General features: G+C 46.1%; 1 protein-coding gene across 4 annotated transcripts in view; it reads left to right on the top strand.

The window, feature by feature from the left end:
- The window catches only part of GARIN5A (golgi associated RAB2 interactor 5A), a 1,377,498-nt gene that overhangs the window by 1,094,133 nt on the left and 271,284 nt on the right, over positions 1-12,081 (top strand). For all 4 annotated transcript variants that reach the window (XM_069605082.1, XM_069605076.1, XM_069605080.1 and 1 more), the window contains one exon: positions 8,417-8,634. In XM_069605082.1, the coding sequence (XP_069461183.1) occupies positions 8,417-8,634 (218 nt within the window). The remainder of the gene's footprint in view (positions 1-8,416; positions 8,635-12,081) is intronic.

Genomic DNA, 12,081 nt, shown 5'->3' on the forward strand with positions numbered 1-12,081 from the left:
GTTTTTTCCGGAGCCATGCTCGGGAGCGGAGCGCATGTTACACACATTGGATGTAAAAAGGGCTCTCAAGTTTTATCTTCATCGTACGCAACCGTTCAGAGAAACGAGACAGCTGTTCGTGGCCTATGGTTTGGGTGCTAGAGGAAAAGCCATTTCAAAGCAAGGACTGTCAAGATGGGTGTCATCTACCATTTCGTACTGCCATTCCAAGGCAGGGAAACCTCTTCTACGACGGCCAAGAGCTCATTCAACTAGAGCAGCGGCATCGTCGACGGCACTGTGGGCCGGAGTCCCTCTGGGGGACATCTGCATGGCGGCTACCTGGGCGGCTACACACACCTTTACCCGCCATTACTGCCTGTCGCAGCAACATGCCGAAGATACCCGGATGGGACAGGCGGTGCTCCGACACCTATTCCAATAAGGTAAGGCCCGGCTGAGGGTTTGCATCCTGTGGAATTTATGACTGTATGTGGTTCGTTTTCCTATGTTAACGATTTCTAATGTATACATGATCATAGGGAACGGGCTTTGCGAAGAAAGTATATGGGTTTGCATGCACGCCTCCTCTTTGGGGGTGGTACTGCTATGTAATCTATTCTAAGCATGTGAATCCATGAAAGATCCAATGCTGGAGAAGGGAATAGTTTCTTACCTGTAACTCCATTTCTCCAGCATTGGTATCTTTCATGGATTCACATGCGCCCACCTGCCTCCCCTGAACATGCAAACCGGTTCCCCCACTACTTTGGGGGCCGAAATCTGAGGGAGCGCGGGGGCGGGACCTGTATTTATATCATGACGTCCTGACGGTACGGGCACGCATGATACAAAACGAGGTGGATAGGACGCATAAGCGTCGAAAAAGTTTTCCTACGGGAAAGGGTCTATATAATGTACCGGGGATTCCCAGCCTGACGACGGGGAATATTCTAAGCATGTGAATCCATGAAAGATACCAATGCTGGAGAAATGGAGCTACAGGTAAGAAACTATTCCCGTATACGGCACAAATCACAAATACAATGTTATGCTATGTTAAAGGTTCTAGTACCGTTCACTGTTGCACCTGTATGGTCTCTAGCCTCTGACGGATCTGTAACGTAAGGAGGGTGGCGGGTTTGTTAGTAGGACTGATTGGGAAAAAGAGCAAGGGAGCTGTGATTTGCTGTTGGCAGCTTCAGTTTGGAGAAACCGAACACTGAGCGTAAGTGCATTTTTCGATTGGTAGGCGTCATGTGGTGTTGAGTGAGATTGTGTATGGTTTGTTTCGTTGTGGTGGTGTTGTAAAGTGCGTATGGTTTGTGGTGCTGTAGAGGTATGGTTGTGTTTATTTCAGAGTTTGAGAAGGCGTATGCTGAGGGGTGAGTTTTTAGTACAGTCAGCTTGTACATACATTTCCTACCCCAACGTTATGGCGAAAAGTGACCAATAACCCTCCCCCTGTCATTCATTCTAGTGCATAGCACTTACCACCCCCACAAGTTCCTCCAGGAGAGATGTGTTTTGTGTACCCCGAGGCCCATCTGTGAGATGCACGGTTTCTGCCCCCTAATGCATTCCTTTATGTGTGATGCGTTTCACGCCCTCAGTGGTCTGATTAAGTGTGACACATCTCCCTACCCTGTTTCCACCTTCGGTGCTCTATTCGGGTGGGATACACTTCTGATCTCCAACCGCGCCTCTCTTCTCCCCTGTCCTCCACTCTGGTGCTGCATGCCCCCCACTTTTATTCATATATATGGGTTTGTAACAATTCTTGCTCCTCTCAGTCTATTAGGTTTGATGCATTTCGCATCTCAATTAATCCTTCTTGACTGGCTCAGTGTGATGTAGAGGTTATAGCCTGAAGGCAGAGCAGAAAGGCAGCTGGAGCTCTCTGCGGCTCCGCTGTGCTCTGTGGGCTCCCGGGGACCTCTTTGTCCCCCACCCGAGACCGTGATAGTAGAGGAACTGCTAGCTGGAACGAGAAGCCTAATCAGGCAAAGATGGCCGCCCCCGATGTGCCGCATCTACAGTGGACCCGACTGGACCTGCAGGAGCCGTCCCATTGGCCCAGGACTCAGCCTATTAATATTGTTTCTACTCGCCGGATGGCGAAGCCGGAAGGCAGAGCAGACAGGCAGCTGGAGCTCTCTTCTGCTCTCTGCTGCTTCCCGATGCGGACCCAGAACCTGCATTTAGCCGCAGCCTGGACCAACACGGAACATCCAGGTAAGCCATCTGTACTCCTCCTGCTGGTGCCTCATTGCATAGCTGTTCATTTGGTACATGCCCCCAATGCCCGCATCTCCCAACTAGCATATGCCCCACTCCATTTTTACCTGCCCTCCACCATCACCAAGGATATCAGAACAGTCCCCAATCCTCACAGCAAGAATTGACAAGCCGGCCATCACTCACGCCACACTCCCCTTGCTACGATCCAAGCCGCCCCCTCACAAAGCACATCCCTGCAAATCCCAACACTGCAGCCCTCACACCCAGATGACCAGAACTCGACATACCCACGCTAACAACAACCACAGCAAGTATGGACACTTGTCCCCCGCTCAATCCTCAAGCAACATACCCCCACGAGTTCAGCCTACCATTTATGGCCCCCGCGACTTGAAGTTATCCTTCCAACCCAGTATACTTTGCATGAGTCTCATCAATGAGACAACACTGCGCACTACAGCATAAGACTAATGAGCGCCTGCCAGCAGCCAAAGCGACTGACCTAACACTACTGGAGGCCACCTTCACACCGTCCCTTACTCAGACCCCTGGGCTTAAACACAAACCATTCAACCACAGCAACAAGAGGCCCTGCCAGGCCCCATTGCGTTGTACACCCCCTCACACTGCCTCACAGCTGTTCCTATGGCCGAGGAACTATTCTCCAGAACTACACCCTACACCCCCCAATGCTGCCCGGCGCAGATAGGGTTCAGGAATGAACACCTGGGCGAATGTACCTGCTGCTGCACCCCAGACAAGCTAGATCCTGACACGCCACACCCCATAATCTTCAAGCCTACCGCCAAGACCCCAACCAACATCAGTCAGCACCAACCCAATGCCTCAAGTAACCTATATGCAGTCCCCAGTGCTTTAAAAAGCCCAAGACCCATTTCTCCCCCTAAAACGCACCCTCACTCCAACGCAACCTTATGGTCCTTACCTATCCAAGAACAAGCCCAAATGCGTGCACACAATTACCCAGAGGCTCACAAAACAGCCCAACCTTTACGAGCTGCCCTCATCAATGCCAGATCCTTACCAGCACACCCCACTGACATCAACAACCTTATATCCACATTAGAGCTCGACTTCCTAGCAATCACCCAAACCTGACTCCATGAAGCCTCAGGTCCTGCCCTATCTCTAGCGCTACCAGAAGGATAATCAATCATGAGATGTGACAGAATAAATACACAGGGAGGTGATGTAGCTATCATCTACAAAGAAAGCCCCATCAGACCCACTTACACTGCATCTCAAGGCAGTTATTAATGTTTCACTGCTAAACTGACTGCAGCACCCTCAGATAGCTTCACCATACATGTCATCTACTGCCAACCCACCTCCCCTGCCTTCTTCGAGGACGACCTCAGAATAGGGGAGAATTTTAAACCCACCTCAAGAGTATTACTCTTAGGCGACCTAAACCTAAGCCTCCACGACGCAACAGATAACACAGCTTCTAGTGTTGCTAATGCCCTCTGAGACCTGGGCTTCCAACACTGAGTTTCAGCACCTACCCACTCCAAAGGAAGAACCCTTGACTGGGTTGCCGACCTCAACAATCAGATTACCATCACTGCCAACAAACCCATCCCCTGGTTGGACCACCACCTTCTCTCTTTCATCATCCCTGTAACAACACCCACGCATTCCGCTGCCCCCTCCTTACCGGTGTACAGTTATAATGTCGAAAACATAATGTCGAATTACAAAAATGCCCAAAAAATAATGTCGGAATTTTTTTTTCCGAATGCTTTCTTTTTTTATTCACATTTTTTTTGGGTTGCGCAAGTAAAAAAAAAGGTTAAAACAAAAAAATAAAAAAAGGGGGGTTGGAGGAGAACCCCCCCATTTTGAACAAAAAAAAAAGAAAAAAAGACATTCAAAATGTTTTTTTTCAACATTATGTTTTCGACATTTTGACTTTCGACATTATGTTTTTAGACATTATCACTATAAACCCTCCTTACCACCTCTTATGCCTACAGCACCAAGAAGATCACCAAATACTTGCTAGCCCCCTTCCTACTCCCACTGTCAAGGGAAAATATCAACTCTGCTGACCCTCAACAACTGGCCGATCTTAATTCAAGCACACTCACGAAAGTCATTCACACCATAGCACCCCAAAGCGAAAGACCACTGCAACTCTTGGTTCACAGAGACCCTGTTATCTCTATGCTCCAAGAAAAGGCAAGCGGAAGCTCTATGGAGGAAAAAACCCTTCAGAACTATCTAAACTCGCATTCCTTAACCTGGCAAAAGAATATAAAGTAGCCATCATCAAGGCCAAAGCAGATACCTACAACTCCAAAATAGCCAGAGCCAGCTCCAACTGACAAGAGCAATTTAAAATTCTAAGAGAGCTTGAATCCCCCACGACACTGCCCTTCACTATCCTCAAAGACAAAGCTTTGTGTACAAACATCCAAGACTCCATGAGAAACAAAATGTGTCTTCTACAGGAAAAAAACGCCCTGAAACTCAGTCAAACTAATCAGAGTCTGCCCCTGGCCCCAGAGAAACCGTTTGTCACCCCTCCCTTCCTTTTCAGAACTATCTCTGAATCAGAAACATCCAACATCATTAAAAACCTTAAACCCTCCCGATGTTTAGGCAATATTTGTCCAGCCACCATCATCAAAGACTGCACCCCCGACTTAGTCCCCTTTATCACCAACTTTATTAATGCCTCCTTTACCACCAACATGGTCCCCGCCTGCCTTAAACAAGCGTATGTCCTCCCCCTTCTAAAAAATCCTTCACTTGACCCCTTTCTGCCCAACAACTATCGCCCAATCACCACCGTCCCATTCTTACTCAAAATACTAGACAGGGCATCTTACAATCAAATTCAAAGCTATTTAGAATCTAACCTCATCTTGGGAACACGCCAATCATGATTTAGACAAGGACACAGCACAGAATCAGCTCTGCTGGACCTTAAAATCCAAATGGACTCGCTCAAAGACAAAGGCAAACTAGTCCTCTTACTCTTACTAGACCTCTGCAGCGTTCAATCTAGGTAACCATAAAACACTCTGCCACCACCTTAAGTCAGCTGCCAACTTCTCAACAGAAGCCACCAATTGGATTGTCTCCTTCCTGGAAGAAAGAACAATGAGATTCCTCTCGGAAACAGCTCATGCGACACCCATCCCCATTCTGGCGGAGTACCACAGGGATCATGTGTGTCACCATCACTATACAACATTTTCACGAAACCACTATTCGACCTGTTGGACGATTTGGGCATCTCTTACACCAACTACGTGGATGATACACAAGTCCTCCTCCCTCTTTCGGGTGATTATGACAACGACCCCTGTTTGCTGAACAAAGTCTACGCCACCATCCAAGCATAGATGGCTGCCAACTATATATGCCTCAATGATGAAAAGACCGGTTATTAGTGGGCTCACCAACTGTGCTAAAGAACCTTATCTCACACTTTTCAGCCTTCAAGATAGACGGAATACAGATCTAGTCTCTAAGTCTATCAAAACCTTGGGCATATATTCAGATGCATTGCTCTGCTTCAACAGGCAAGTAAGCTCCATCGAAACAGCATCGGCCTACACCACCAAGCTGATCAACTCGGCAAGACAATTCCTCACCACAGAGAACTGTCTAACCATTGCCAGAGCTATAACGGGCGCGAGATTAGACTATTGCAATGCCCTCCTCGGAGGAACCTCCACACGGAACCTAAACAAGCTTCAAATAATACAAAACAATGCCTTAAGAGCAGTACTCAACATCCCGAAGAGAGAACATATCTCAGAGGCTAGAAAAAAAGCACACTGGCTACTGATCAGACAAATAATTATTTTCAAAACCCTGACTATCGCTCACAAATTCCTAAGCAGAACAGCACCTCGGTTACCGTCACAAAAAATACTGAGGGCACAAACTAACAGGCCTACCAGATCCCTCCACGCGGGGAAACTACTCACATGCAGAGTGAAAAGGGCTAAAGGGGAGGAGTAAGCTTCCCTTCTGTCGCCGCACACCATTGGAACTCCTTGCCAACTGACCTAAGAACACTAGAATCCTACTGTCATTATGCAAAGCCTTGAAAACCTGGCTCTTTGCCTAACCACTGCAAGATTTGTTACTACCCCCGTACCAATACGATTAGCCCCTTATTCTATGTTGAAATGTAAATCGATCTGAAGCTAAGCACAAATTATGTTGACTACCCCCTTACCAAAATGATTACCCCCATGAATCTATGTCGAAATGTAAATTGATCTGAAGTTAAGCAGCACATGTGTAACTGGTTTGCAACAGCGCCCTGATGCTCGAGGGCTTAGGCGCTTTACAAATGGAAAAGAAAAATGAAATAAAGAAATATAGTGATTTTTTTGGGCACGCAGCAAGTGGCATAAGGCTTCACCATACTATTAGACTGGAAGCTGAGGTGGTTACATGCTAAGTGAGAGAGTGACTGATTTACACACAATTGTATATGCTGGATGAGGCCAGTCCATGCAGGTAGGTTAAATGCAGGTAGGAGTAAGGTAACAGGTTACCCGAATAGTGGATTTCCCAGGGTACTTTAGTGGTTGTATCCCCCTTTTTGCAGGCTCATTTCTCTTGGTGGGTTTTGTTTGGTTAGGCTTGTTGGATTGCTTTGATGGGGCTGATTCCTTTGCTCATTCTCGGTTCATGTCGGGTGTGTTCTTTCTGTCCTTGGCCTTGATGGACTTCCTTGGTGTATTTGTTAATTTCATGGTGCATAGATGTTGTTCAGTCGTTTTCATCCTGTTCAGAGCTGTAGAGCCAGGTTTTTAGATGTTTTCTGAATTTTAGATGGCCTTCCGTAGTTGGTATTTCTCGAGGGGGGATTCCCAGAGTTTTTCGGCTATGCAAGAGAAGGCTGATCCTCCAAGTTATTTTCTTGTGTAGAGTTTAGGTTCTAGGCGAATGTTGTTGCTGGATCTAAGTGTTCTTATTGGTTTGTATATGGTGATTTTCTTGTGTGATGTGGTCTCTTCGGGAGAGTTTGAGAAGTCTGGCAGCTGCATTCTGTATTCGTAGCAGTATCCTCAGTAAGTAGTCCGGCATTCCAAGGTATACTCTGTTGGCATAGTTATCCTGAACATGATGAGGGAGTTGATGGCAAGTGTTTTATGCGTGAAGGAGAGGAAATGTAGAATCCTTTTGATCGTGTGACTTGAGGTCCTAGTGTTAACTCTTTGTCCATTAGGATTCCAAGGTTCTTGACTAGTTTGGATGGTTTGGGTGGCATTACCAGTTCTGTGGGCCATGGGATGTCCTGGTTGTTTCCTTGGTTGTCGAGTGTAATCAAGATTTCCATTTTGTCTGGGTTAATTTTGAGGTTATTAATGTTCATCCATTGGTAGAGTTCTTTGAGACAGTCTGCTTGCGTGGGGTTCTCCTCTTTATTAATGCCGATTTTGTAGATGATTTGGGTATCGTCTGCATAATTGTAGCATGTGAGGCTATGTCTTTTGATGAGGTTGATTAGTGGACTCATATAGATGTTGAACAGTGGTTGGGATAATGCAGAGCCTTGTGGAACCCCACAAGTGGTGTCCCACAGTGTGGATTTGAATGGTTTTAGCCATACTGTTTCTGTTCTTTCAGACAAGAAAGATTTAATCCAAAGCAGCGCTGTATCGCCGATCCCTATTTCTTTCAGTCTCTTGACGAGGGTGTTATGGTTGACTGTGTCAAATGCTGCAGAGAGGTCACGTAGTATCAGTGCTGAGTTTGTATTTGAGTCTGCTTTGGTATTCAGGTCGTCCCATACAGAGAGTAAAAGATCAACATTTGGGTATCTATGACCAGCTTGCTATCTGGCTGTTTTTTTGTTGTCAATTCTACAACTGTATCCATACTGATTAATCATTATATATATGTTATATATCTCTCCATATTTAACACATCATTAAGCTCACAAGGTATTATACCATTCATATTACGCAACATAGATATTGTGGAATAATATAATGAAAATATAGAAAATGACTGCAGTTCTCTACAAAGTTTTGATGTGAAGCAGCTGGTCTGGGGCATAGATGGGTGGGATGAGAGAAGTGGGGTCCACAGACTATGCAGTGTAATTCCTAGGACGGCAATTCCAAGATGAGGGATCACTTACTACTACACTGCATCATGTCTGTACATACCATTAAAACACGTCTTTGTTTCTTTACAGAACAACGTATTATCCAGAAAGTGTCAAGAACAGGAAAGAATCAGACTCTGGGAAGAAAGAGGCGGTTGAGGCAGTGCTTTCAGAGGCCAGAATGGTACCGGTACCAATTGTCGACAGTTCTACAAAGAAGAATATTTCAGCAAAGGTGGCAAGCCTAAATAATAAGAAGCTAAAAGGAGGAAGCTTGAACAGTAAAAAGAAGCCTTCTGCTTCCCCAGGTAGGAAAGTGAACTTTACACTCACTTCTTTCACATTCTCAATACTCTCAGTAGGCTCATAGAGAACAGACCAGACCATGCTCTATAGAGGTCTAGTGGGAACTCCCACACAGTGGTCAAGGTGGACGTAGAATTGGTCTCTTCTTTATGATTCACAGAGCACTCTAGGTGATTAAAGCACAGGCCAAACCTAGCGCTAGAGAAGTGCAACAAGGTTCTCTCGCAAAGTGGGCAACGTAGATACAGCATTGCACTCACTACAGTCCCATTCACAGTGCTCTGCGTGGGTTCATAAAGTGCAAACCAGGCCACGCTCATGCAGTGCAAAGGGTGCTCTCACACAGCGGTCGAGTTGGATGTAAAATTGCGACTCTCTTATTTGACACTGGGGAACGCAAGGAGATCACAGCAAACAGGCCAGGCAATGCTCTAGAGAAGTAAAGCGGGGCTTTCTCACACAGTGGACAGGAGAGAATTGTACTCTCTTAATTAGGATTCACAGAGCACTTCAGAAGATCATAGCAAAGAATCCAGACCACCCTCTAGAAGAAATGCAATGGGGGCCCTCATGCGCAGTGGTAAATATGGATGATTCATTTCACTTACTTCTGCATTGACATTTAAGATTTGCATAGCACTGAAGGTGATCACAGCAAAGAGTCCTGGCCACAGTGCAGAAAAGTGAAGCATAGGGTACCATACAGTGGCCAAGGTGGATGTCGAATTTCATGTATAGTATTCACAGAGCACTCCAAGAGATCACAACAAGCAGGCCACATCACACTCTAGAGGAGGGTTGCAGTGCCTCTCACACAGTGGTTAAGGTACATGCAGTACTGAACCCAGCTCTTCCACATTCACATCACTCTCCACGGGTTCACAGATAACATGCCATGCCACACTCTAAAACAGTGTGGAGAAGCAGGCTCTCCCATAGTTGGCAAGGTGAATGTGGAAGTGCACTCTCTTCTCTAAGATTCACAGAGTATTCTAGAAGAGGACAGCAAGCATGCCAGGCCACGTTCTAGAAAAGTGTGGCGTGGGTTCTCATAGGCAATGATAAAGGTGCATGAAGATCACTCACTTACGGTTTGCCAGTGCCCTCCCTGGGTTCATAGAAAGCAGGCCAGGACAACACTAGAGCACGGTAGAAGGGACTCTCACACAGCGGTCACATTGGATGTCGAATTTCTATTTGTATTTTCTTTTTAAACTAATGCATGCTGGATTTCAGAAAATCTGCATCCGTACTAGCCAGTTGTAGTGTCATAATATGATGGATTTCCAGGAACACTGCACGGCAAACCAGTAATTACAGCCAACCTCAAAAAGGGGGACTTAAATTGAATTTCACCAGCTATTTATCAAGCACTCTTTTTTTAAGATTTGCAGGACACTCCATGAGGTCACGGCAACAGACCATACCACACTCTAGAAAATTGTAGTCCAGGCTCTGAACATAGTGGGCAAGGTGGATGAAGAATTGCATTCACTTCTTCTACATTCAGAGCACTCTCCACGTCTTAATAGAGAACAGACCAGGCCACACTCTCAAGCAGTCTGGGATGGGGGGGCAGTGATGTGGTACAGTGGTGAAGGTGGTTGCAGAATTGCACTCTGTTCTTTAAGATTCACAGATCACGGCAAAGAAGTCATGCCTCACTCTACAGAAGTGTAGAATGGCTTTTAGACAGTGATCAAGGGAGACGCATCTTTGCACTCACTTGTTCCATATTCTATGCTCTCTACATGGGTCATCGAGAACAGCATTACTGACGCTCCAGACCAGTGTGGGGGGGCTCTCACACAGTGGCTAAGGTGGACATAGAATTTCACTGTCTTTTTTAATATTCACAGAGCACTCCAGGATATCACAGCAAACAGGACAGGTGAAAATCTGGTAAAGTGAAGGGTGGGGCATTCTTCAAGGTGGACATAGAATTACACTCTTTAATTTAAGATTCACAGAGCTCTCTAGACGGTCACAGAATAAAGTCCAGGACAAGCTCTCTATCACAGAAAACAGTCTAGGTCTCTAGAGAAGCATCATAGTAGTCAAGGTGGACACAGTATTGGCCTTAGATTTTTCTCGTTCAGAGTAATCCAGGAGATCACAGTAAAGATTCCAGGCCACACTCCAGAGTAGTGTCACTCAGCAGTAAAGTTCACTGCTTTCACATTCATAGAGCTCAACAGAGGATAGTAAAGAACAGGCATGAATATTCTCTGGAGATGTTTAGTGAGGGCACCTTGCTTGGGATGACTGCAGAGTGAGGTTTTCATTAGCAAACAGTTGCTCACATGAAGTGCTTCTCACTAGTGAGACAATAATTATATACTGAACAAGTATCTGTGGAACCATTTCACAAGTTATTGTAAACCTGACATTTGCTTCGCATGTTGTAAATAAGGGTCTCCTGCCATGGGATTGCATGCTCTTTCACTTTCACTTTCTATTGTTTGTAACTGATCTAATTTTCTCTACATAACATTTCACGCTTGTCCCACTTAAGGCTACATCTGCATTCCAATGTTCCTTCAGTGGATGTTCCATGTCAGTAGATTGCAATTCACAGCTTCGTGGCAAATGGGGCAGTCATCCCCTACTAAAAAGATCATCCACCCAGATGGGTGTATATCCTCCCGACCCCGTTACCCTTGGGCTGTCACACAGTGGCATGTAGCGCTGTAGAAATGCCAAATACATAAATACATGTTTCCAGTGCTTTCTCTAGTCACCGAAGGTCCGTACTAAACCCAGTGGACCATGGCAGACCGTGCAGTAAAATCACAACTAAGAAAGCCCTACTAACTCCCAATCCCAGCCCTCCGAATGTCTCAAAGCCTCCTGACCCAATCATTCATAACGCACCAGCAGAGCTGCACCCCCCCATGTCTCCTTCCTCCCATCACCCAAGCAACTGCCCTGGAAACTATCAGTCTCTTAAACTCTCAAATTGTGAGATACCTGCCGCTCACATCATAAAGCTCTATGTGCCTAGCCTGACCCCTATCATCACAGACTTTGTTAACTCCTCATTCACCTCCTGTGAAGTACCCATCAACATCAAAGCAACCTGGGTCACCCCGCTGCTTAAAAAACCTTCCCTTTACCCAGCAGTTCCCACTAACCACATGCCCATTAATAGAGTGCCATTCGTGCTAAAAATTCTAGATCGTATTGCCTATCTCCAATCCCAACAATTCCTTGAACAGCATTCCCTCCTTGGTTCTTGACAGTCAGGCTTCCGTCCAAAACACAGTACCGAAACAGCACTCCTAGACCTGCAAATGCAACTGGATAGTATCCGAGACTACAGCGTTCTTCCCATCCTCCTTTTCTTGCCCCTGTCTGCCTCCTTTGACTTGGTTGACTTTGACCTCCTTTGCCAAAATCTTTCCTCTCTCTTCCACTTCTCTCCTGAGACAGTCTGCTGGATCACATCT

The sequence above is a fragment of the Ambystoma mexicanum genome, chromosome 1p, assembly GCF_040938575.1.
Source record: "Ambystoma mexicanum isolate Mex_15411 chromosome 1p, UKY_AmexF1_1, whole genome shotgun sequence".
NCBI lineage: Eukaryota > Metazoa > Chordata > Amphibia > Caudata > Ambystomatidae > Ambystoma > Ambystoma mexicanum.